The 27,849-nt window shown below is 45.4% G+C and overlaps 1 protein-coding gene across 1 annotated transcript; it reads left to right on the forward strand.

Annotated features, from left to right (window-relative positions):
* The first annotated feature begins 350 nt into the window (after nt 1-350).
* On the forward strand, nt 351-23,928 carry LOC149348876 (ESF1 homolog). Its single transcript, XM_089540989.1, has 11 exons — nt 351-1,040; nt 1,819-1,926; nt 2,767-3,106; nt 4,810-4,984; nt 8,211-8,436; nt 11,164-11,313; nt 14,391-14,518; nt 17,403-17,544; nt 21,913-22,007; nt 22,108-22,278; nt 23,589-23,928. The coding sequence occupies exons 1-11, from the start codon at nt 620-622 to the stop codon at nt 23,925-23,927; spliced, it is 2,295 nt and encodes a 764-aa protein (XP_089397115.1). The 5' UTR covers nt 351-619; the 3' UTR covers nt 23,928.
* Nucleotides 23,929-27,849: the final 3,921 nt, after the last annotated feature.

Below are 27,849 nucleotides of genomic sequence, written 5' to 3' on the forward strand. Positions count from 1 at the left end.
GCTGGTTTTTGCTCGACTCTCCGGTATCACCGGCAACGGCGTATGCAGCACTAGTAATCGTTTATTTAAGTTCTGCTATACAAAACTATCGCCATTATAAGCTTTTAAACTCTTTCTACGAAGTATGGGCAGTATGGGCATCTCTACAAGCACAACCGCAAAATACAAGTTTCGGTTTCTTTTCCATCAACTTCATTTGAAATAAAGTTGCAATATTAAAACAAAATAAATAATAAATATCTGTACGTCAAAGTTATTAATTAAGTTTCTTTTTCACAAAACGCGCTTGCTTTTAGAGGTTTTTTTTTGGGGGGGGGGGGGGGGTTAGCAAGAAGCAAGAAAAAGCAAACAAAACACCTCGAACATGGCTGCCTCCATGGTAATCGAGCACGCAGTGACAGTCGTGACGGTACGACGCAGTTCGTGTCTTGTTTCAGACTGCCTCGTGCAGTTAAAGTAGTAAAAACTATTGTTGTGCTGTAGCTCTCAAACTGTAAGCATTACAGACCTGGTCGAAAAAGTGATCGCTTTCAGTGCTAGAGGAATCGACAGTAGAACGTGCTACCCGTCGCCGACGCACTTTCGGTTTACCGGAGTCTCCACGTGAGTCGTTTTGAACATGAGGCGGAAGGGAGGCAGAAAAATCGACGATGAGCGCTTCAAGCACGTCGCCACGGACCCGCGATTCCGTGGCGTTCCGCGATCGCAGCGAAAGGTCAAGATTGACAACCGATTCGCTGCCATGTTCGACGACAAGCGCTTCAAGCTCAAATATGTCATGGACAAACGCGGTCGCCCGATTCACAGCACGACGACGGAGGACCTGAAGAAATACTACGCCGTCACGTCGTCCGAGTCTGAAAACGAAGGCGATGAGAATGTGGAGAAGCCCGAAGAGGAGGGAGATAACGTCGAGGACCGTCAGGAATCGAAGGTGGAGCACCAGGATTCAAAGCCACGATCTACTGGGGACATCGCTTCCGAAGGTGAAGACGCCGAAGATTCAGAAGCGACCGAAGGTTCTGAAGATGAGGAGGAAGGTAAAGATCATTGGATCATCTGGTTTGCGTTATTTTTGTCCCTCTCTCACTCGTTTGCAAATCTGACGGATCCTCTCCATATTCCTTTTGCTGTACTGCTTTTGTTTGTTTGTTTGTTTGTTTGTTTGTTTGTTTGTTTGTTTGTTTGTTTGTTTGTTTGTAACGCTGTCAGCCTTAAAAAGGACTGCTACAGGAGTATAAGTGGAAGATGTATGCATGCAATGCCAACAAATATGGTTACAGAAAATGTGCAGCACATCGAAAGCAACAACTTACAACAGTAGGCAACAAAGTTGGATGTTATTGGAAGCATGTATTGTACTTTCTTGCATGGAGCAAAAGTGTATCATTCTGTTGTCTCACATGCTTCACAACACACTAGACGGACAGAAATAAACAAAGAGGCAGCGTAAGAAACAAATAGCGCATAGTTTTTATTGTTATAACCCTTTTTGCCAGTGAATGAGCTTAAGTATTATATTTGGTAGGCTGTGTCGCTGTGTATTGTGTCAGTACAGGCAGCATTTTTGTATTTTCTCCTACATCTCTGCTTTTCGAAAGCACGAGTGAAACAACAGTCCTCGCTTGTAGTAGCGTCGCCAACCTTAGCACTGGCTTATTTTTCCTGTGTGCATAAACCCGTCCTTCTCAGTACAGTGAACCCTGTCCTTGCTCAGAGGCACATCCTCATTTCAGCCTATTCAGCTTGAGCTCCTTTTGTGTGGCAACTCGAAACCACCTACGCATGTTGAGAGTCCAAATTTTGTTTCCTTTACAGATAATGAATCTTTGGAGAGCCCCGATGAAGAAGAGGAACCAGAAAGGGATCCAGCACGAGGCATCGGCAACGTCGAGACGAGCTCTGAGGATGACGAAAGCAGCGAAGGTATTTATGATCGGCAACTGCCATAGTAACGTGATGGACTACTGATCAGGCATGCAGTTTTCCTAACCTCAGTAAATATTATTTCATGGTCCCTTAAAGGGACTCAAAAATACACTTTTGTAAGAAAATGCGGAATCCTTACTACACTGATGTGACCATTTTCTGTTGTGCAGCTTGCGCGTTGGGCTTGCTTTTCTTGGCAAACACAGAAGGAGCTACACAGGTGCTTTAACTATGATTTTAATGAGTTATTGAAACAAGAGGAGTTAGAACAGTTTCTGGCCTAATGCCTAACCTGACGTAACCTGCTAATAATTCTGCTGGTCGTCTAGTTTATGTGCTGAGAAAAGGAGATCACTTTAATGTCTACACAGTTTTATATTATGTTCCAAGATGATTGCTGTCCTAGCAAGCTTTCTGTAGAGACCAATACAGTTCACTTTGTCAGTTTTTCCTGTACCATATTGCTAGTTGCAAAGTATTTGTTCTATCATTATTTAAAAACAGCTTTCAAATAATTAAGAAAGAAAGACATCCACCTTAAATTGAAAGGTCACTGTTTGTATGTCATCATCATCAACCTGACTTCGTCCACAGCAGGGCAAAGACCCCTCCCATGTCTCTCCAATTAACCCTGTCCTTTGCCATTTGCGGCCACTGTATCCCCGCAAACTTCTTAATCTCATCTGCCTACCTAACTTTCTGCCGCCCCCTGCTACGCTTGCCTTCTCTTGTAATCCACTCCGTTACCCTTAAGGACCAGTGGTTTGCACCTGCCAAAAGGTAGTTATTCGATACAGCAACGCTGCACGCCAAGGCTCAGTGCTGGTTCTTGTGCAGATGAGGCAGAGGGCGCCGATGACGACGGGGTGGCCTGGGGCGAGCTCGACCGAGATGCCCCTCAGTCGGACCACGTGAGTCGGCGACTGGCGCTGTGCAACCTCGACTGGGACAAGCTGCGTGCCCAGGACCTTTTTGTGCTGCTCGACTCCTTCAAGCCACCCGGCGGAGTCATCCATCGGGTCAGCGTCTATCCGTCCGAGTTTGGCAAGGAGCGCATGGCGCACGAGCAAGTGAGCGGCCCCACGGAGTTGGTCGAGGCTGCTCACCGTGGCGACAAGCAGGCCTCTTCCTCCAAGGTTGTCGAGGATGAGGAGGAAATCGACGCCAAGAAGAAGAGGTGCAGTGCCAGTTGTGCTTGTCTCAGCTCCAGCTCTTCTGTCACAGCAGTTGGTTACACTCCGCGCAGAGCCCGTGTATTGAAATTTGGCTGTCTTGTTGGGTCAAAGCATGGAGGCTATCTGATTGTTGCTGCGTCCATGGACAGTGAGATAAACTGTGGACATGTTACATACATCATGGGGGGTACAGCGTGAAGAAGACGTAGGACGAAGCAAGAAGACTACACAGACGAGCACTCGTCTGTATAGTCTTCTTGCTTCGTCTTTCGTCTTGTTCGCGCTGTACCCCCACGATGAATTATTACAAACTCGCCCAGCTATCCATCCTTCTTACATGTTACGTACTCTAAGATGATTCAAAACCACGGCAGTGCCATGGCACCTCGCAACAGAATCAGTGAAAGTGATGTATCATCATCATCATCATGAGCCTCACTACGCCCACTGCAGGGCAAAGGCTTCTCCCACATCTCTTCAATTAACCATGACCTTTGCCAGTTGCGGCCACCCTATCCCCGCAAACTTCTTAATCTCATCCGCGCACCTAACTTTCTGCCACCCCCTGTTATACGCTTGCCTTCTCTTGGAATCTACCCCTTTGCACTAATGGACCAGCGATTATCTTGTCATCGCATTACATGCCCTGCCCAAGCCCATTTCTTCCTCTTGGTTTCGACTAGGATGTCATTAACCTGCATTTGATTCCTCACCCACTTCGCCCTATGCGGTAACAAAAAATTTATGCATTTAACAGTTCGAGAGATAGAAGCTAAAACAAGCAGAACATTTCACTGCTTCTGATGTTAGTGGCGACGTTTTTTATCTGGCACCGTTAGCTGGTGCCGCCGACTGTTAACCTCTGCAGTGTAGCCATGAGGAACAGCCAGGTTTCAATGTAGAGCCTCAGAGATCTGAAACCAAAAATCAGCATTGACGACATTGCAGTTCGCTTATGACACCGGCCGATGACAGCGATATCTGTATTTAACTGACTTTTTTAGCTCCTAAAAGCTGTGTTTTTAATTAAGGTATCCTCTTTGTCATTAGAATGCAGTTATAATTTGAAGATATATAGTGTACTGCATTCTAATTGCACAGAGACCACTCTCACAGTAAAACAGAGCTTTTACAAACTAGAAAAGACTGAGAAAAAGAAATAGTGCAGATGTCGCCATCGCCGCCCAATTTCACTAGTAAACTGCATGCGTCGACACCGAATATTTTTTGTGGGTTCCTAAGGCTACTCTGCACTACCATTCACTTTACCATTCACTTCAAAGTAACAGCAACCAGTCCTTCTCTGTGTGGACATCACGAGTTTGATTTGAGCGACGAGAAGATTTTTAATTCAATTTTTTCTAGCCAAAAACTTTTGTTTTTCTGTAGGATAAAGGTTGACACACCCATAAAAAGCCAGAGAAGGAATTTTTATTGGGAGCAATAATTACATGTAGTTGTTCTTAAAATAAAAACAGATGCCTGCTACATGTGTTTTTCTATGTGCGTTAACCGCTGCCTAGTATGAGATGAAAGCTAACACAAGATGAGAACTGACTGTTACCGATACAAGAGTGTCAATTTAGCCTGCATGCACCAAAACAATTTTTTTTTCTGTCTTTGTTGCTGTTAACAGTGTGTCTGGAGGGTAATTAAAGAAATCTGCGTAGGCATAAATGTCCATGTTTCTATTTCTATTTGACAGGGAAGCACTGCGGCAATATCAGCTCAGTCGGCTGCGATACTACTACGCCATCGCAGAGTGTGATTCAGCAGAGACGGCCGACCACCTGTACCGAGAGCTGGACGGCCGCGAATACGAGAGCAGCGGCACTTGCTTGGACCTGCGCTTTGTACCCGACGACATGACCTTCACTGATGTAAGCTCATCCTGAAGTCTGACCCTAGACTCTATTCTGGGACTGCCGTGTTTCACAATTTCCAGACTACAGTTTGCGCACAGTTTGCAGGACTAAATTCTCATTGAAAAAACTACAGAGAATGTTTACTGCATTCGAAGCGGAGTGAAAGCACGGATTTGTGCTGCGTACAAGACGACGGCAAGCAAGCAGTGCCGCGGGACGGAGCAGATGGAAGTTGATGAAGACGACGCTGTCCAATGCACAGCGCGAGGGTGTGGTGCAGTTTAACATGAGGTGTGTTGGTTGCGGCGATAGCATGTAATGGTCTCGCTGAGCGGCCGTTAAAAGAGATCTGTTCGCACAGCTGCGGGTTTGACTCCCGGTCATGAATATTGATTCAATTTCTTTTTCTCTTTTTCATGGTTTGACCTCTAACTCAGGTGAAGGTCAAAACTAGGCATGCGGCGATCGAAGCACTAGGAGGTCCTGTAATAAAACTTTCGCTTCAAAACCAAATTTATTCTTTTACTTGAGTGTCCACACCTAGTACCATAGCCTGAAGAGACCATATGCACAGACCACGAACCCATAAGGTTTCTAAAATGTCTGTTTTCTTTGTTGGAGAGCATACTGTTTTTTTTTTTTAAGCACTACAAAAAAAAATAATGTAATCTCAGAGCTCATCATGGTCAGCGTTATCAAGGCTGGTGGAGCAAACAAGGCCTCTCATTTCTGTGTGGACAAAAAGCTCATCTTCACTACTGACTTTCGCTTTTTTTATTTTTACTGTGAAAACAGTACCAGTGTCACAGTGCAAAAATCCTGGCATCTGCCTGTAGCTTCAGAGAGAGAGGCCTGCACCCTCCAGAATTGCCACCCACCACCCACCTCCCCACCCGCACCCTCGACCCACTTCCCCACCCCATTACCACCCTCCCGAACAATTCTGTCGCATGTGCAAAGCTTCGCCTTAAGAGTGAAGGCATTCATTACAGTCATATCATCAAAGACATCATCAAGGGTAAATCCAACTGCTTTTTGCAGAATTGTCATATCAGAAGCCTGATCGTCCTGTAATTGTTTCTCTGCATAATGGGAGCTGTAATGCTTGTACTCAATGGAAATTCAGTGGGTAATCAGTGCAACTGAGGGCTTAAAGGAGTATAGACACCGAACTTTTGGGTGCGTGTTTTCTTTTTTGCAATGATGCATAAGGCATTATTATGCACGGATTACCCCGTGGTATTCTCCTACGACCGCAAAATAGTTTATATAATCGAATTTCTTTCTCAGGCTGTTTCAGTTTCAACAGTTGTTGAACGATGGCTGCGACGTCAAAGAGAGGTTATAGGTCACTTGAAGGATATGAAAAATTGCAATATAGTGGGTGCTGTTACATACGTTGTCATTCCGGCTCTTGAAGAAAGCTGGCTTCAGCACTGCAGTGAATTAATACGATGAAGCAGTGATTATGTTGCAGTTTTTCCATGACTCACGTGACCTATAACCTCTCTTTGACATCACAACCATCATTCGGCTGTTGAAACCGAAACAGCATGAGAAAAAAATTCGATTATAAATTATTTAGCGGTCGTTGGCGAACACCACATGGTGATTTGTGCATAGCAGTGTCTTCCGCATCATTGTAAAGAAGAAAATATGCCACAAAAATTGGGTGTCTATACTCCTTTAAGAGGGGACACTGGTCTTAAAAAAAAATTTTTATTAATTAAGTCACAGTTACGAAATCTTCAGGGAATATGTATTTTTCTGTGCTGATTCTAAATATGTCATTTAATTTCATGCAAAACAATTCCTTGAGCACTTATGCACTTTTTCTGCTAGTATTTTGCGGAGAGTCTTGAAGAAAATTTGCTGTGGGAAGCAAAAAATGGGCTGAAATGCATGCCATTGGGTTCTCTTGACACCAAGGAATACAATAAGGGTGAAATTGTCTTCCTGCCTATCATAGAACTTAAGTTATAGAGTTTTGAAGTTGTCGCTTCAGAAATGAGAAGGAAAGTGTGTACAGTCAAGTCCACTTATAACAATACTGGTTATAACAATATATTGGATATAACAATGGTCAGTCATGGCACCATCAGCTTTGCCATGTGTTCTATGGTAAAATAAACTGCTTATAGCAATGCTGTCAAGGCACATTATTGGTTATAACAATTAAATCTGGTAATTGAGTGTCAACCATTATAGAAAAAAAAAAAAGGAAATGCTACAACCACACCATCAAAGCCATGCTTACAACACAAAAGCATGCACGTGTGGGGCTGACCAATGGACTAAGCTGGTGCAGCAACGCCATGATAGCAAAAGAGGCAGGCGTCATCACGTCAGTAGAGCTGCTGCATTGCTGCATTGGCTACGCACACCCCAAATCAGTCTGTGTAGTGCGCGTGCATGCAGCCAGCGCCGTTTTTTTTCTCTTGTCAGCTGTCACCGCAGCCTTAGTTCTGCATGCTTCTTGAATTTCCCATACGAATGATTCCTGTAACGTGGAGGTGCGCGAAGCTCCTGGTGGCGCAGTGATGGCGGTGCTTTGGTCATCAGTGAACATTGTTCCGGTTTCCTGAAGTTCGAATTAACAAGCTTTTACAGGCATTAGAACAATCGAATCCCTCCAGGTCCTTCCTGTCAATAAATTCTCTAAAGTTTGTCATCTTTTATTTTTTTCGGCACAACCCTGTTATAACAATTATTGGTTATAACAATGGTATTTCCATGGCACTTGAATATTGTTATAAGTGGGCTGGACTGTATTCCTGTTTCTGAAGTGGCAGTTTCAGTACCCTATTACTCAAGTTCTATGAGAGCCAGGATGATAATTTTACCCTTATTGCATTCCTTGGTGTCAAGAGAACCCAATGGCATACATTTCAGCGAGTTTCCTGCAGCAAATTTTCTTCAAAACTCTCCGCAAAATACTTGCATAAAAAGTGCATAAGTGCTCAAGGAATTGTTTTGCATGAAATTAAACGACATATCTAGAATCAGCGCACAGAAATACATGTGCCCTGGAAATTTCATAACTATGACTAAATTAATAAAATTTTCTTTTCAAGACCAGTGTCCCCCCTTAAGCCCTGCGCCTGCCGCATACGGGGCAGCTGCTCAAACCACTAAGCCACCGTTGCAGCCCACAGTAGTGCAATATTGCCTTGTGCTGGAGCTGTCTGCTGTTTACATTGTTGTTTACACAACGGACACTTGTTTAAATTGTCTTTTGCAGGAGCCAAGCAGCGTCGCTGAAAGCCTTCCCGATCCCCAGAGCTACAAGCCACTGACATTCGTGACCTCTGCACTCATGTCAGTCAACCCAGAGTTAACTTGGGATGAGGATGACCCTCGTAGGTCAGAGGCCATGCAGCGAGCCTTCAAGGAGGATGGTGACCATGACGACCTCAACGTGTACCTAGCTTCATCCTCTTCAGAAGATGAAGAAAACCAAGAACAAAGTGAGTGCCGTTAGCCCCTACTGGGTAGAATATCTGAAGACGGCATTTCAGGAGTGCCGTAAGCAACGTCTTAACATAACTTCTAACTTCCACGAACTTGACGTTAGCATTTAATTTTTATTTTTGCCTGGTCTGTGTGCCTATTGTTGGATACAACTTAAAGAAACAGCAGTTGTCAACACTGGACCATGGTCCACCGAGTCTTGTATTACTCCACTAGCCAGTCACAAAAGTAAACGAAATCAGCTTTTTGAATGTTTGACTTAAGCAAGCCAGGTGTGAAAATTCTAGAGCTTCTAACTTTTTTTCTTGATTAGCTTCTTGTTTAGGTGACAAGAGCAGTTTTAACGATGGACTACTTATTTGTCGCGAAGGAATTCTATGCGCGGAGGTTCTGTGCGCCGGTCCTGAATGTGGGCGGAGCTTCGCTGCAGACTTAAGTTGTCTCCGACCACAGAGAGACCAGGGCAGCCCTAGGGAACTAGGGAAGGAAGGTTAGCGTCTAGGGTAACAAGTTGGTCGAGTCAAGCGACTAGCCTGCGGTGCAGAAAGCTGATGCATTGAGCAGTGGAGAACGCAGCTTCCAAAGTCGAGAGAGGATCGTAGGAGTGTTGGCACACATTACTCTGCTAAGTTGCATCACGCAAAGCCAGGTGGCGCCACGTTACAGCACCAAACATTGCTGACACACACTGGAAATATTTTGGCCTCGCATCTTTTCTAGATGACGAGATGAACAAGCAGTTACGAGCTCTGGGATAAGCGTCGCATTTTTTGTTAGCTCTCTCTCTTTCTCTTTTTTTTTGCAAGCAAACATTTATGTGGGCTGTGGCATAAGGACTGCCTTTGAGCCGTCTCACACTACTCATGGTTCAGCGTGTATGCAGTACTTTTTATCAGAGTTCGGTTTATGCGATAGGGGATCACAGCCTGCAACACTGGAAAAGAGCAACTAAACAGCATGTATATAGGTGCATTTGTGCACAGATATGTAGCAGTACTTTATTCGGTGTGTGCTGTCAGACTATCAACAAGTAATAATTGCACACACGTGCATATTGCAGTAGAATCACATTACCATATTTAGAGAGAGGGTGTGGTAGATGGTCCTTGGCGATCACAAAATGAACAAGGGAGGGGAAAACCTCAGGTTGCTTGAGCCAACGTTTCGACAAGGGGACTTGTCTTTGTCTGGGCAAAGCGTTCATCATTGGCAGGGATTAAATAGGGATTAAATAGCGAAGGCCCTATTTAATCCCTGCCAATGATGAATGCTTTGCCCAGACAAAGACAAGTCCCCTTGTCGAAACGTTGGCTCTAGCAACCTGAGGTTTTCCCCTCCCTTGTTCATTTTGTGATTACCATATTTAGTCGCATATAGGTCGACTTATTTTACCAAAGCTGTGCTCTCCAAACTCTGAGGTCTACCAGTGCGTTAGACAGTGCACAAAACACACAAAAGGAACCGAGGGAATGGTAGCAATGGTGCTGCTGCGGAAAGACTTGCATTTCGGCCACCTCCAAGCCTTCACAGAGTATTACAGTTGCTGCCACCATTACTGCACAAAGGTTTCAGAACACCTTTTTTTTTTTTTTCAAGAACCGTGCAAAAATTCTCAGGTAAAGCCAATATGAAGGTAAGCATGAAGACCCCGCCACAGTGTCCCAGCACCAACTGTGTCATCATAAAAACAAACTTTTCAAAGTCGTTGAACCACGCGGCAAATCACACCTTCCGAACTTCGGTGACTGTCACCAAAAGCATTCCAGGATGCAAGGAAGGAATTTACGTCTCGCGTATTCTGTAGCATGTTCTTTGGGACGAAGTTTTCTGCTGTATTATTTGCTCTGCTTTCTTTTATGCATTTTTGCCTCTCCTGCTGGGTCCCATTTTAGGAAGTCCGCAGTATATACTTTAAATAAAGAGTTGAATTTGCCCTTAGTGCGCTAATGTGCTGACTTCTGTGTAATGTTTCTGATGCCACCGCTTGTGCTCCATTGTATGGTGTACTCTGCCAGTTGCGTTAATTGAATGTTGGAGGATTGAAGTTTCCATTCAATAGCCAGCACAACATTTCAGCATTTTTTTCTTTTTTGCCAGTCCTGGAAGGTGGGGATGTCAACATATACAACACGGCAACCAAATATGTGAATAAATACGGTATAGTTGAAAGTCGCCTAGCTTCAACTTCAAGCCATTTCGAAGCAAGGGATGTTTTCATCCCTGTGAGCCTCAGCTGTACTGAGCGAAAACCAGTCAGGTTCTCCTTAATTCAGTTTCTGCTTTTTTTTTGTTTCTTTATGAATCTATCCCCTTCTTGAAAGGGACACATTATTGGCCCCTTTGAGGTTTGGAGTACTGAGATTTAACTCTATTACAACCAAGAAGAAAATATGTTGTGTTTGGTGCTGAGTACCTGTAGTGGCTGTGTTGTGTATTTTGTTGTTGTAGGATTAACCAAAAATTGAAGTTGAAAATGCAAAAATTGGCATTTAAATTTAAAATGTCGCACACACTTGACCTTTGCACTGTTGCCATATGTAATTGCCACTTTGTGCATCTAACCTGATTTATAACCAAGTTTTACTTTGTTTGTTTTTCAAAAGACTTGGAGCTGTCATCCATCAGTCTTCTGTGGGTCCACTTTTTTTTTCCTAATGGTTTTGCTTGTCTGTCCCAGATTTGCCTTGTTGCAAAGTAGACCATTGTGTTTGCCCTGTTGACAGGTGACGATAAGCAGGGGACAGGGAAAAAGGCCTCCATGGAGGCCCAAATCCAGAAGTACCGCGACCTGCTGAAGAGCATCGATGAAGGAGAAAAGAAGGCTGACAACGACGACGACGACGATGTTGAGATGGAGGTCACTTGGAATCCTGGTCAGTGCATCACCCCGTGCTGCCAACCATTGCATGTTGCTGTTATATTTACCGTATTTTCCGGTGTATAAGACGCATCCTTGTTTAAGACGCACCCGCCATATATGCAAGCTGTCATTGAAAAAGTTTGTATATAAGACGCACCCGTGTATAAGACGCACCCCAGTTTACCCAGTTAGGCTAGTGAGGCTTAACTAAACACGCTTGCGCGACCATCGCAAAAAAATGCACTGTACCTATGAGAAATTCGTAAGCAACGCTAAGTGATCGAAAAAGGCAACACTCACGCCATACCTGCCGACGTTTTAGCAAAAAAGAAAGAAAAAACGAACGAGATCCCCATATGTCCATAACAACATTTTATTTCTACTTGAAACCTTCGAAGTCTTCATCTTCAGATGCGCTATCAAAAGGTTCACCCATTTCTGGCGGCAACACGGCTGAAACATTCTCTTCGTACTACGTACACGGAGCAAAGTTGCAAAGGGTGACTAAAAAAGAACGCCGGCTTGTCTTGGCTTGTCTTGACAATGGCGAGAAGCGCGATTGTCGCCATCTTTTGGCGTTTCTCATTACTTTTGCTTGGGGCCTCTGAAATGGCCGCGCGTTTGTGATCCCGGAAGTCGTCATCCCCACCGTTTCATGATAAAGATTACATAAAAAAGTCGCGCACAGTGGTCCTGGTATTGAAGTATTAACCGTGTTACAACCGCATTATTGGTAGTGATATTTTTTTTGGTGAAACAATCTTAAGCATGAACCTGAATAATCTGTGAACTCGCAAAAAAGATGAAAAATTCGCATATAAGACGCACCCTTGTATAGGAGGTATTCACATGACGTCATCCGCTAGGGGCGCTAGCGGCCGGCGCGGCATTCGCCATGTTGGTGGTCGCGCGCGCGGCCGCCGCAGCCAGCCGCAGCGTTTGAATAGCTGGTGATGGGTGAAATGTGAGTGTATTTCGCGTCTCGCCGCACGTAATTTCTGTCCGACCCGTGCCGCCGCGTGACTGAGTGAATATTCCGTGAACTGTGCGAAGCAGAAAAGAGCGGGCACGCTCAGAAGGTTCTACTTTGTGAAAAGGTCGACCCCCTTGGAATGCGCGGAGGCACCGGCATGGTGTGCGACGTATACAAGACTGCTGCCGCGCGTTGAATTCACCGGTATCGAAGCCCACCTTGTGCACGGCTTAAGTTTGCTGGCAGGCCAAGGAATTAAAGGATATAAACCTATGAGAGGGTGCAATTACTTGACAAGCGGGTGAGTCCAAGAGCCGTGCTGTGGGTGCCGACGTCCGCGGTGCCGACGGCCGAAGTGCCGTTTTTGAAGAGGTGAGTAATTCGAAGGGTCTGTTCACTTAGCTGTAGCTTAACTTGTCATCTCTACCTGCTGAAAGTGACGTGTTACAACTGAATCTAGCGGAATGGCTGTACACTGCGTTGCTGCGAAAACGGTCTTGTGCATACGAAGCAGCGCTACGTAGCTACAATTAAAACTGCAAAACATTCTCCCTGTGTCTGCCGTTCGTGCTGCGAGCGCATGGCAGTATTTGTTTGGCCGTTCTGTCGGGTAAATAAGGCAGCTATGACGCTTTGCCTTTCTGCTGAAAGACTGTACGTCTGAGAAGCGTCAGCAGTTCGCGGACTACAGCTAGGCGCTTGAATTATCTATTTCTGCGGTGGCAGTTCTGGAATTTCGGTAATCAATCGTGCTGTTTATCCACGATGTGCCCTGCATGACTAGCTGACAGTTATCAACTGATATTAAAAGCTGCAAGTCGTGTACGTTCTTGCGTGCAGCGCAGCCAGCCAGTTTTGCTGCCGAGTTGAGGCAGCTCGGTTATAACACGGCGCAGAAGAATTCTGCTGCAAGCTTCGTGCACAATACGCGCTCCACAAAGATAAGTGGTCGCTGACGTATTCAACAACGTACAAATATGTTACGGATCACTAACAGTTCAGGCCGGGTACCTCACGGCGCACCGTGACATTGCGCGAGCTGGCCTGAAACGACCGCAAACATGGCGCGCCTGCCGCGACGACGCTCGCGCCGTCTGGTAGCGCGGCCTCAGTGAATACCTCCTATAGGATGCACCAGCAAGATTTTTGAAAAAAAGTCGCGTGTTATACACCGGAAAATACGGTACTCGCACTATGAACGCGCTTTCTTTCCCAAAATTAGTACAAAAAGTTGAGGTGGGGGCGGTGGGGTGGGGATTTATTATGCAAATGTGCGTGCTATTACGTGAGTAAATATGGCATTTCTTTTCTCACGCTACTATGCTCATCAAGATGGATGCAGAATTAGTTCATCATTAAGGCATCACCAGAAGCCACATTCTCTCCACTACCTTCACTGACCACCAAATCATACGCTTCCATGACTTTTCAGGCATTCTTTCTCGAGTGTGCAAACATGCTGCTCACATATATATGTCATTTATAGCTGAAACAAAAGAAACTGAAAAATGCTTAAATGATGAAATTTTCTTATCTGAAAGGAAAAAGAAAGGAAACGGCTTCTTCTCTCATAAGGTAGTCTTGAAGTGCCTTGATATATTGTGAATGAGTTCGACAAGAACAAACACAGATATAACTGATAGAAAGACAAATGTAGTTGTGACATGCGCTTCATCATCATCATCATCAGCCTGACTATACCCACTGCAGGGCAATGGCCTCTCACATGTCTCTCCAATTAACCCCGTCCTTTGCCAGTTGTGGCCACTGTATCCCCGCAAACTTCTTAATCTCATCCGCCCACCTAACTTTCTGCCGCCCCCTGCTACGCTTGCCCTCTCTTGGAATCTACTCCGTTACCCTTAAGGACCAGCGGTTATCTTGCCTTCACATTGCATGCCCTGCCCAATCCCATTTCTTCCTCTTGATTTCGACTAGGATGTCATTAGCCCACATTTGTTTCCTCACCCACTCTGCCCGCTTCCGATCTCTTAACGTTACGCCTATACACTTATACACTCATGTTGAAGTAGTTGACACTGATGTCTTGAGATCATGTTTTAGTTCGTTGCCCGATTGTCTGGCATACATCCAATGATGTCCTCGTATGCTTGCAGGTCTCAACAAGCAGGTTGAAAACCTGGTGAGGAAGAAACAGGAGCAGCCTGAGGAAAAGACTCCGTTCCAGGAATTCCTCGAAAAACGCAAGGAGAAGCGGAAGCTCAAGCGAAGCCTCAACAAGCAGGTTAGCAGCTGGGCCACTGGCCTGTACCGTCGTAAACTCAGCATTAGATGCATTGTGGCAGTGTCGCCATTTTGCCGCTAATCTTCGCCTCACCAACTGAGGATTGCGCAATAACAAGGGTAAGTCAGGATAGGTTTGTGTGCTTTGTTTTAAGAGCGCTCTTACTCATCACGTTTCGAGATTTCGTGGGGTCTGCTACCACCCCAAGATCACAGCGCCATCTGTGGCAGCAACTAGAAAACAGCACATCTCGCTCCGAGACTTGTAGCACCATCTACAATAGCATTGTAGAAACAACCACCTGCCGTGTGCCAATGATGACGTCACAGTCTAATATGGTGGATAGAGGTGGAACTATGTGAGTATAACCACAGCTAATGCTTGTTACTTCAACGTCTTCCAGATAGTGGCAGCCTTTTTTTACTGTATTTTTAAGCCACTTGACTTAAATTATGGTTTTGTTTTCTCAGCAGGAGTTATAACATGCTTTGGTAATACAGCATCCGTGTCTAAAAGTTCAAGATGATCAGCCTTTAGTAGAAGTTGGCAACGCATCCAAGGCACTTCCCAAATGTGGACTGACATGGCAGCTTTAGAAATGGTTTAGCCGCGACAAGCGATTGCGAACGAGAGATGCGAGTGCCTGAAGAAAAACCTCGAAAAACTTGGGAAGGACTTCTTTTCTTCATTTTTTTTTTCTCATTTCATTGTTCAGAAGAATAAAAAAAAATGCCAGAATTTCCAAACAAAATTTTTTCCAGAGTATCACTGCACTACGCAAACCGTTTGGGAGTCTGCTTAGCACATGAAGGTCTTTATGCATAGCAACGAACTGCTGATGTCAGTCGCATGTCGTGGCTACTCCCAATTTTCCCATCGTTTGCGTCATGTGAAAGAAACTGATCGCAGTTCAGTACTGTGCATACAAAACTGTGCGACATGCTTGTGAAAGAGCGCTTGCAAAACGTGTGCAGTCATGGACAAAATTTTGCGGGATGCAGATTCATGGAAAAAGTTTTTTTATGCATTACCTCGCTTGTCAACTGCTATTTGTTCCAGTGGATGTAGCTTGCATGTCTCCTCATGGTTCTATGACATCCATCAATTTGCTCTGCCTGGCCGCACAGAAATCATTCATTTTCTGCAAATCGACATCCCGCAAACTTTTGTTTATTGTGTTACGTAAACTTGAACATGAGAAAAAGTGCACAAGTAAGCATTGCATTCAGACGAGTCAAACAGATGCAATTCTTGTCAAACTGATGCAATTCTTTGCGTTGATTATATTTTATACAGTACCTTATCTTTTCTTGGAAAGGTTTTGTAATATCTTTGTTTTGGTGCAGAAAACAATTTTCTTATTTCTTATGTAATACATAAGCTTAATGAAATTGTGCATTCTCGTTTTTTGTTTTTTTTCCAAAATTTCGTATTTTTGTAAAAAAAAAAGAAAACTTTTCCGAGCTTCCAAAATTTCTTCAAAGTTTACATCACTATTGCCAACTGTCGTTTGGCAACATTGTAGCATTAAGCCATCAAATTCAGTTAAACCTCCTTTCTTCTTGTTTTGATCCCTAACATGCTTAAAGGTGCACTAAAGAGGAATCTGAACTCGTCTTTTTGCCGCGGAAACGGTGTACATGTTCCGAGCATTCTTAGAAACTTAGAATTATTGTCCTGTGTGGCCAATTTTTCCGATTTCAATCGGATTAAACGTTCCGGCTCCCGCCTTTTTTTGAACTCGCCGCTGACGGTAAGAGGATTCAACTAACGCGTTGAGTGCCTTTCAGGTAGTGTCTTTCCACGCATTTATTTTGTTTCTTTTAGGTTTCCATGAATAAATAGGTCTAGTCAGAGACTACATAGCTGCAAATTAGGCCCACGGAAATAAAAATACGCGTGGACTCTTTGCCTTTGCCGATCGCTACGTATCACTCCGCCGATGGCAGAGTGGCAAGCCGACACAGAAGTGGCTGATCGACTCCTCCTACCTTCTGCAGTGAGTTCAAAAAAAGGCGGGAACTGGAACGTTTAATCCGATTTAAATTAGGGAAATCAGCTGCACAGGAGAATAATTTGAAGTTTATAAGAATGCTCAGAACGTGTAGATAGAGCTTCTGCAGTAAAAAGAAGAGTTCAGATTCCTCATCAGTGCACCTTTAAGCATGAAAATAGTTTACCAACTCCTCTTAAAGGTGCACTGAAGAGGATTCTGAACATGTCTTTTTGCCGCGGGAACTCGATCCACACGTTCCTGGCATTCTTAGAAACAGTGACCTATTGTCCTGTGTGGCCGATTTCCCCAATTAAAACGAATTAACGTCCGGCTCCCGCCTTTTTTTTTTTAATTCTGCCTCGTACGGTGGGCGGAGTCGACCAACGCGTGGAGCGCCTTTCAGCCAGCTCCGTGGAGGCTTTGCTTTCGCTTTATTTTGTTTTTTAGGTTTCCATGAATAAATAGTTTCATTCGCAGATAATATAGCCGCAAAATAAGCCCGCAGAAATAAAAATACGCGCGGACTATTTGCTACTACGAACTACTACGTATTACTCCGCCGATGGCAGAGCGGCAAGCCGCCACGGGACTGGGTGAAAGGCACTCCACGCGTTGGTCGACTCCGCCCACCGTACGAGGCAGAATTTAAAAAAAAAAAAGGCGGGAGCCGGACGTTAATTCGATTTAATTGGGGAAATCGGCCACACAGGGCAGTAAATCGCAGTTTCTAAGAAAGCTCGGAACGTGTAGATCGAGTTCCCGCGGCAAAAAGACAAGTTCAGATTCCTCTTCAGTGCACCTTTAAGTACCGACTAGCTACTACACAGATGAAGCTGAATCGGTCAGTTTCCCCGCCTCCAACATCGCCACCGTCTGGTGTTGCAACAGGGTGCCCAAGCAGAGGACTCGGGTGAGGACAAGGAAGAGCACAGTGAGGACAGCCAGCCAGAGCAGGCCTTCTCTGACGACGAGCTCCCCTCGGACGTGGACCTGGGCGACGATTTCTTCAAACAAAACGCACCTCCCAAAAGTAAGCTGTGCTCGCCTGATCCTCTAATTGCCGTACTGTCGCTAAAGCATTGTGAACGTGAATCGCTTTGAGATGAATTAATAGCAGAATGCCCTTTTTTTTACTTTGTAGAGCAATATTTTAATGACTAAGTTCTGTTGCAAGTTGTTACAAGCATCCGTACATTGTGGACTGTGTGTTGCTTATCCCTAGTCGGTTTTACCTCGGTTCATAAACCTTGAAATGCACAGCATTATGTACTGTCATGTTGAATATGACTTGCAATCGGTGGCTGGGTGGGCGCAACGGTTTGCGGATACACGGTGGCGCAGACTACCAGCTTAATTGAAAACAAATGGGAAAGGATTCTGCTGTTCCAGCAGTCAGCAACCTTCCCTGCGTCATTAGCTTTTTGGCACTACCAAAGTGCAATCGCTTTCCGGCATGACATTTCTGCGCTGTCATACTTTCCGGCTTATGCAGTCACCAATCGATTTTTCGGACTTGGCACGACCCACAAAATAGTCCGAATAATCGAACACTCCAAAAAATCCGTTAACATCAAAAACTCACTTTGCCGAGGTAAAATTGCCTTAAAAAAATGCTAATTTTGTCGTCCGCCATGCTGTGCCTGTAGGCAGTAATATTAGCTAGTAGTATTTGAGTTGGAGCCATGCTTGGAGTCATGTTCGGACCAAATCTCAGTGGCTCACCACACATTATAGATACCATTTGTGTAGCCGCCGCGGTGGCTCAGTGGCTATGGTGCTCGGCTGCTGACCCAAAGGACGCGGGTTCGATCCTGGCCGCGGCGGCTGGAATTTCTTTGGAGGAGAAATTCTAGAGGCCCGTGTACTGTGCGATGTCAGTGCACGTTAAAGATCCCCAGGTGGTCGAAATTTCCGGAGCCCTTCACTACGGCGTCTCTCATGGCCTTAGTCGCTTTGGGACGTTAAACCCCATAAACCAACCAACCATTTGTGTAGTCTGTAGGTCATGCTGCGAACTATGCCCTGAATGGACGAGCAATTTGATGCTACCACACTGCTATGCACTCCCCTTGCCACCGCTCTGCATATACACGTATCTTGTGCTATTTCAGCAGAAGTGTGCATGCGGGAAGCAAGGACAGAACTCATTTCTAGAGTGACGATGGCTGAAGTCAGATGGAACTCAAGAACGTGGCAGCAAATGCCGCTAAAAAGAGGCCTTCCAGCTAATGGCGTTCACCGATTGTCATCATGTCGCGGTCATTGCGTGGCTGATTCCAAGTCACACTAGTTTAATCCCTGTCATACTAGTGTCGTGGATTAAAGGTGCACTGAAGAGGATTCTGAACATGTCTTTTTGCCGCGGGAACTCGATCTACACGTTCCTAGCATTCTTAGAAACTGCGACTTATTGCCCTGTGTGGCCGATTTCCCCAATTAAAACGAATTAACGTCCGGCTCCCGCCTTCCTTTTTTTAATTCTGCCTCGTACGGCGGGCGGAGTCGACCAACGCGTGGAGCACCTTTCACCCAGTCCCATGGAGGCTTTGCTTTCGCTTTATGTTGTTTTTTAGGTTTTCATGAATAAATAGTTTCATTCGCAGATATAGCCGCAAAATAAGCCCGAAGAAATAAAAATACGCGCGGACTATTTGCTACTAGGGACTACTACGTATTACTCCGCCGATGGCAGAGCGGCAAGCCGCCACGGGACTGGGTGAAAGGCGCTCCACGCGTTGGTCGACTCCACCCACTGTACGAGGCAGAATTCAAAACAAAAAGGCGGGAGCCGGACGTTAATTCGATTTAACTGGGGAAATCTGCCACACAGGGCAGTAAATCGCAGTTTCTAAGAACGCTCGGAACGTGTAGATCGAGTTCCCGTGGCAAAAAGACAAGTTCAGATTCCTCTTCAGTGCACCTTTAACTGCACAATCATGAAAATAAGGCAACGCCACTGGCTAGAAGGCCTCCCTTGAGGGACATACGATACTTTGTTCTCGAGTTGCATAGATGGTCTGAAAGAGGGAACGTGCAAGAAGAAGCACTTTATGGGGAATTCGTACACTACTGCATTAGACCACTGCACCATTGCCGCAGCCAACCTTCCCGTGTGTTTAACTGCCATTCTGTTGCACTGTGCTTTGGGTGTCGTCATCTTCATCAACTCCCATCCATGCACGGTGGATCCAGAACACACTGCTACCGTACCCTTAAGGTGACCTCGAGTGGCTTCATAATTCTTTTTTCTTTTTCAAAAAGGAAAAGCCTCGTTTTACCTTGTTTACGTTGCCTCAGGGCCGACAAAAAAGTAATTTAATGGTGTTGTAGTGTGTGCTGTCGCTAAATTAATTGCAGTTTTTCCTGTGAACTGAATTCCTTTTACATAGTTTGGTAATTTGTTTGGTTGGTTTGGTTTGGTTTATGGGGTTTAATGTCACAAAGCGACTAAGGCTATGAGAGACGCCATAGTGGATTGCTCCGGAAATTTCGACCACCTGGGGTTCTTTAACGTGCACTGACATCGCACAGTACACGGGCCTCTAGAACTTCTCCTCCAAAGAAACTCGGCCGCCTTGGCCGGGATCGAACCCGCGTCTTTCGGGTCAGCAGCCAAGCACCATAACCATTGAGCGACCGCGGCGGCAGTTTGGTAATTTGTAGTTACGTCTTCAGCCTCAGCATGATGAAGCATGCCTGCGACAGGTTACTAAGAGCGGGTGACGTAGAGGAGGCTGCTGGTTGTTGAAGCGGTGCAATCTTTTCCTCTTAGTTTGCAAGTACACCACTTGATGGCGCCACCGTGCATCCAGGAAGCACTGCGGCCACCTTGTCGTGCATTGCAAGTTGTACCAAGCTCACTAGTATGCGTTGTCACAAGTCTTGTGCAAGCTAGTTGCAGCTGCAATGGGCGGTTGTGTTAACATTGTGTTAAATACCACAACTTTTTGCAGTCAGTGCTAGCCACAGGGAGAAGGCATTTCATGTTTTACACTTGCACCTGATGATGAAAGTGGGCAGCAATTTTCACTGTGTACCTTTGTGCCTAAAGGAGGGACGAGGGTCTTAAAACTATCTTTTTTATTTATGGCTAGAATTTCATGAAATTTTGCACAAAGATGCGTTTTTCTCTTCTGATTCCAAATTTGTAATCATGATTGAGCTGGTGGCCATAAATCTTACAAAGTCTAGAATGTAATTAGGTAATTTCTTACGCAGCTTTAGTGAACTTTCTCACTGCATTTTGATGCTTTTATTTACATAAATTGATAGCCAGAGAGTTCCCATAGCTCGTGACATTCTTCGTTTTTCTCTAAAGCCATGTCATCCTGATATGCTATGTCGAGAGCAAAAGGTCGCAGTATCCGACACTGCAACTCGTTAAGCTAATTGTAAATTACTATTCATACGTGGCCTGAACAAAAAGAGTACGAATGTCATCGGGTATGGGAATTCACTGGCTATCAATTGATGTAATTAAAAGCAACAAAATGCAATGAGAAAGTTCATTAAAGCTGCTTGAGAAATTGCCTAATTACACCCTAGAATTTAGGACAACTTTTGATCAAAGACCACCAGATCAATTATGATGACATGTTTGGAATCAGAAAAGAAAAACACATCTGTGCGCAAAATTTCATGAGACTCTGCCATAAATAAAAAGGTCAGTTTTAAGACCCTCGTCCCCCCTTAAGGGGGGACACTGGTCTTGAAAAAAAATTTTTATTAATGCAGTCACAGTTACGAAATCTTCAGGGCATATGTATTTTTGTGTGCTGATTCTAAATATGTCATTTAATTTCATGTAAAACAATTCCTTGAGCACTTATGCACTTTTTATGCTAGCATTTTGTGGAGAGTTTTGAAGAAAATTTGCTGCAGGAAACTCGCTGAAATGTATGCCATTGGGTTCTCTTGACACCAAGGAATACAATAAGGGTGACATTGTCTTCCTGCCTATCATAGAACTTAAGTTATAGAGTTTTGAAGTTGTCGCTTCAGAAATGAGAAGTAAAATGTGTATTCCTGTGTCTGAAGTTGCAGCTTCAGTACCCTATTACTCAATTTCTATGAGAGCCAGGATGATAATTTTACCCTTATTGCATTCCTTGGTGTCAAGAGAACCCAATGACATACACTTCAGCGAGTTTCCTGCAGCAAATTTTCTTCAAAACTCTCCGCAAAATACTTGCATAAAAATTGCACACGTGCTCAAAGAATTGTTTTACACGAAATTAAATGACATAGTATCTAGAATCAGCGCACAAAAATACATGTTCCCTGAAAATTTCATAACTGTGACTAAACTAATAAAATTTTCTTTTCAAGACCAGTGTCCCCCCTTAAATGTCAGCCAGTGCGAGAGTGTTGTGTTGACTTCACTACTATCAACACGCAGCATCCAAAGAAGGCGCCAAAAACAAGAAAAAGAAGAAGCGGAAAGGCATCGTTGAAGAGGAGAAGCCCGAGGATGAAGAGACCACTAAAAGCAAGGCGAGTGTCTCTCACAGACTCCTGCAAGGAGTGGAGACATGGGAAGTTCTCACTGATTCTTATTGCATTTTCTCTACCTCTGCCTCCCCGCCAAACGCAGGCGGAGCTGGAGTTGCTCCTCATGGACGAAGAAGACGACGGCCGACACCACTTCAGCCTCAAGAAGCTGCTCGAGGAGAACCAGGCGGGACAGAACAAGAAGCGCAAAAGGAAGGCAGAGAAGGCGGGCGAGGCTGCCAAGAAGGGAAAACCGGACGGAGACGAATTCCAGGTGGGTGCTCCTGTGCGCTCATTGTGCGCATAACAATGCAAAACTCCTTTCATTTTTCTGCATGACCTTCATGCAGTGCTCACCAAAAGTACACAAGCCACTTAGTTGTCACTTAGACTTAAGTTGTCAGTGGGCTCTGCTATCATTAATTAAGAGACTAGCACATAAAACCAGGACACAGACGTAGAAGGAGATAGGACAAGCGCTAAACATCAACTGAGGAGTTACTACGACAAACATGTACTTAAAAGCACTTCGGTGGCGCGTGCGCACACTGGGCTAGAACGAGCACAAACTAATCAAAATGTGGCAAACTGCTCCTGAGGTACATTTCTTCTTTTTTGGTCAGGGCAAGTGATGTCATGCTGACACAATTATCCCCTTTCTTGTTAATGTGATACACCTCGCAAACCTCACGGCCTAGCCTTGTGCCTCCCCTACCAAGCACACACGTGGCATCAAACGCTGGCACGCACCCGCACCGCTTACAATGCATGGCCAAATGGCCGCCCCCCGCCAATGAATTCATCAGTGTGCAGTGCTCTCGTAGCCAGCTCTGCTATGGTGGGGCAACCTATGATGCTGCATGTGGTGCTGGAAAGACGTAGGTACTGACAAGAGAGTGAAATATAGGTACCAATATGTAAAGCAGAGAACAGATAATCATTGGCCTGTTTGTGTAACGGAGTAGATTCAATGGGAAAGAAAAAATGTAGTCAGGATGGGAGTCAGATGGGGAGATGAAATTAGGTAGGTTTCTCTAATAGGGTGGCCACAGCTTGCCCAGGACAAGGCTAACCGGCATCATCATCATCATCAGCCTGACTACACCCACTGGAGGGCAAAGGCCTCTCCCATGTCTCCAATTAACCCTGTCCTTCGCCAGTTGCGGCCACCGTATCCCCGCGAACTTCTTAATCTCATCCACCCACCTAACTTTCTGCCGTCCCCTGCTACGTTTGCCTTCTCTTGGAATCCACTCTGTTAACATTAAGGACCAGCGTTATCCTGCCTTCGCATTACATGCCCTGCCCAAGCCCACTTCTTCCTCTTGATTTCAACTAGGGTGTCATTAACCTGCGTTTGTTCTCTCAGTGGGAAAAGGCTTTTGTTCTCCAGGGGATGGAGCCCAGGTTGATGATAATAGCTAGAGCAGTTTCTACAGATGTCAAAGTGTATGCTCTGAGCAAACACTGCGTACTTCAAATGTTGTAGATTTGCATAGGGAATGTCAGGTGTTCGTGCTAATGCGTAGTACACGTTGCATACAGAGAGCGCTCACCTGCTGGCAAAATGCGTGCCTGTTGCAGGTGGATCTTGCTGACCCGAGGTTCTCAGCGCTGTACGATTCTCATCATTTCAACGTCGACCCGACTGATTCGCACTTCAAGAAGACCAAGGGCATGGAGGCGCTACTGGCCGAGAAGCAGAAAAGGAGACAGGCTGCCCCGGACAAGGCGGTTCCCAAAGCTGCTGCCACCAGCAACGCACCGCGGGTGGTACCGGTACCACAAGAACCGGACTTGCCACCGTCGCCCGAACCTGTTACAGCACCTAAACCGAGCCGGCAATCCTTGTCTTCTCTGGCCAGCTCAGTCAAACTCAAAGTTCAGCAGATGAAAAGCAGAAATAAAAAATTACCCTCGTGAACTATGAAAATCTAACTTCTGTGCTATTTTACTGAGTTGTATTTGCATGCTTTTGAGCAAATGCCATGGCCTTCTTTTGTGTTTGCAATAGTGTGCATGTCGCATAACTTATACTCCGTTTCAAACATAGCAGGCAACGCTGCCAAAGCTAGCGCGCCTGTTCGCGCAGTTCAAGCCTGAGGCCTAAAAAATAGTTCGCCATACAACCGAAACGAACACAAACATATTTCGTAGCGACAAATCTTATGTGCCGTGACTGGCACCTCGTGGACTTCGTTTTACCTCTTGCCACATTTTCGTCCTGCGGCTCGGCGAGATTTCAAGCAAAAAGTACACGTGGCGGTATGATACGCAGTTGGTAGGGCGAATTGCTTCTACTCAACCCGCACCCGCAAAGTAGTTCACACTCCGTGAAAATTATGGCTAAAGAGCCCGAACACTGAGCGCCTCACAAATTCGACCGTGATTTTCAGTGCTACCACATCTTTTTTATACCGCTCTTTGTATTCATCGAAACAGTGACCGGAGTTTCAAGAACGAATAATACTTGGCGGAGTAATATGGTTTCGCAGACGCACTACTTCAGCAACCTCCACAGCGTTGCCTGCTATGTATGAAACGGAGTATAGGCTTGGATTAAGATAACCGCTGGTCCTTAAGGGTAATGGAGTGGATTCCAAGGGAAGGCAAGCGTAGCAGGGGGCGGCAGAAAGTTAGGTGGGCGAATGAGAGTAAGAAGTTTGCGGGGATACGGTGGCCGCAATTGGCACAGGACAGGGTTAATTGGAGAGACATGGGAGAGGCCTGTCCACTGCAGTGGGCGTAGTCAGGCTGATGATGATGATCATGGATTAAGGACAGTGCAGTCAGCTGTGGAGAGGAAAATGTTGAGAGCCGGAAAAGGGAAGCCTGCAAGTGACAACTTCTGTGACCACCTGCACATGCAGTAGACGTCTGATGACCTTGAAGGGACCAGAAAATTTGTTTGCCTTATCAGGAGCTCATCGTAACAGAAGTGACCCCAAAAGCCTTATGTGAGCATGCTATGCATGTCCAAGTATGAGCTACAAGAAAGCAACAAAAATCACCTCGCAGTGAGAGGATAATTGTAAATCGAACATATATGGGTCTAAACGTGAAGTGAGCAAAACAGTGAGAGCATGAAACAAAGTCCCGTTATCCTCCTTTAAAGGGGCTGCGAAACACTGCCTGGGGGAATACCGGCTATACTTCAGGTGGATTCTTTATGTCACACAGATGCTGACTTAAAAAGAATTACAGGAATCGATGCACAGGAACGGGAGTTATTGAGTGAAGAAATTTCAAAATACAAGCAAACAAAACGCTGCCCTCAAATCGATTTTGGCAGGGCTTCCCACTCCTATTTCGCTCTCTCAATGACGGCACCTGGCGCAACCAATCAAAACAGCCAGCCAGAGCACGTCGCGGAAGTTTGTACTCCATGGTTGCCTGCTCTCTATAACTCGTTCTTGCTGAGACTGGCAGCGTCGCTTCCATGCCAGAGCGCCCCTCGTGGTGTATTTTTATTTTACTTGCTTTGCAGGGCTCTTATCTAAGACAAACAAGTTGTTTTTGTTGATCTAATATAAAACGCAGACAGGTGACAAAATGTGTCTCTATTTATTGACACAATTTGCAGTATATTTACTGTTTGTCCGATCATCAAGCTCGCGCCAGGTGATGTCATATCCACTGCTAAAAACCCGCCCGCCACTGTGTGGCGACACCATCAGAGCCATGAAGTTGTTTTTGGGAGGAAATTAAAATATTAACAAACGGAATGTACGCGGTATTACCGACGCTAATAGCACCATTACCACTGACTGTATGCAGTCAACAGGCAAAACAGTTAACTAAGATTGTGTTTCTGGGCCCCTTTGAAACAGCACATTGGCCTACTTTTCTTCTTTCAGTGCAAAAGCACTCCTACACTCACCAACGCAAGCCATGAATCTTGTCACGATCTTTCTTGTGCCATTGCCTAACAACAGTGGCACCATGTTAAGTTGAAAAGAACTCAAATATATATCCACGACTGCTAGTCGAACCCGCGGAGGCGTGAACAGATCAGCTTCGCAGGCCACTGTGCGAGAGCACTGGGATATCACCGCAGCTGAACACGCTCGTGTTAAATTGCAGCACGCACTCACTCTGTGCATAGCACGTCATTGTCTTCATCAACTTCCGCCTGCAGCGCGAACAGATAAGATCAGCTTAACCTCGATCAGAGGATAACCCGAGTCTAATATTGTCGCTAGACATGCCGACGGCCCGTCAAAGCAAAACCACGAGCCAACCAGGCGAAACACATGCTTTCGCACATCTACTCAGTTTAACTATATAAAAATCCAAACACTTTTTCACTGTCTCTTTTTCGCTCTTTCCTTTGAGCAGCAACTGCGATTTACTTTTTTGTTTACCTTGACCTTTGAGGCTCCCAATGCTCTGAAGGTGCCCAGCTGGGTAGCTGTGCGTCTCTCTCTTTTCTCATTCCTTCCACAATGTAGCTATTATCAACTCTACCAGCAGGTGCCCCATGCGCCTTTCCGTCCACCGCAGACAGTACTGATGTGGCATCAATATCTGGCCATTTCTACGCCACAATAAAGCATATTGCGACGTTGTGTCAAAAAATTTGGCTGGAAACACATGCATGATGCCGTGATCCGGCATCTCTGCACCGCACAGGCATGAGCAAAGGTGCCCTGCCTTTTCCAAGGCAAGAAAGCGTACCCGCAAGATAGCTTCTCCACGCAACGACGCAAGGTAGCACAAAAGCTATCTTGCCTTTGCTCTCCACTGCCACGCAGACACCCTGCGAGCGTTGTTGCACAAGGTCGCTGGTGTTCACGATCACTGCAAAAGTTCTCAATAGAATCCTGCAAGAAACAGCTCGTATTAAGTGGATTTTTTTAAAACACTGAATCCTAAGAGGTAACCAGCCAAAGGGTCTCACATTGTTCACCTTTCCGAGAATTCGTCTTAACCCTTTGAGGGTCGGATTATTTTGAAGAAAACTTTCCCAGGTGGTCAAATTACTTTATTGCGGATCTGGAATCTACAAAATGTATATAATCGAGAATAAATAGTAAAAAACAATTAGGAACAGTACTTTGGTGACCGCATCACTCCCAACTGGAAAATGTTAAATAGTATAGAATAGCAACGGTGATAAGCAAGCTGAGAGCAGCACCAATAAAGATAGAAATCAACTTTCGCCGCCTCTGCAAAACAGTGCCCACAAAGAGAAAACACGTTTCGCGCGACTCCGTTGCGATCCCGCGGCGGAATCGAAACCGCTTAGGCGCGTTGCCACAGAGGGCGAGAATACCTCGCGAGCAACGGTGATAAGCAAGCTAAGAGCAGTGCCAATAAAGATAGAAATCAACTTCGGCAGCCCCTGCAAGATAGTGCTGACAAAAAGAAAACTCAAATTTCGCGCGACTCCGTTGCGATCACGCGGCGAAACCAAAACTACAAAAGGGGTGTTGCCGCAGTCTGTGCCGCCGCGCTAAAGCTAGACATAAGTTCTGCTTATCTCTGTAAGAAGGCAGCACAAAATTCAAGCACTTCTTGTAAGTCCTAAGAGGTGGCAGCACCCCCCAGTGAGCACGCATTGTTCTTTTGGCGCAAAATTTCAAACGGAAGATCAAAACCGTACCCGTACGGCAAAGACCTTGCGGGACAGAAAACCGCCGCCGTACATATACGGCAAAAACCTTCAAAGGGTTAAACGTGTTCGTCTTAACCGTGTTCGTCTTAACAGGAGTCTATTGTAATAATCTGCTCATAGTACATGGACTTTCTGGAGATTTTACGACACAAAAGTAGGTCTTCACATTTTGCAAGGTTTTGACCTTTCAGCGCAATATAGTATCTGTCTGGGCTGTACAGGCGTCTA

Source organism: Amblyomma mixtum, chromosome 4, assembly GCF_055824585.1.
Source record: "Amblyomma mixtum isolate Tamu chromosome 4, ASM5582458v1, whole genome shotgun sequence".
Lineage (NCBI taxonomy): Eukaryota > Metazoa > Arthropoda > Arachnida > Ixodida > Ixodidae > Amblyomma > Amblyomma mixtum.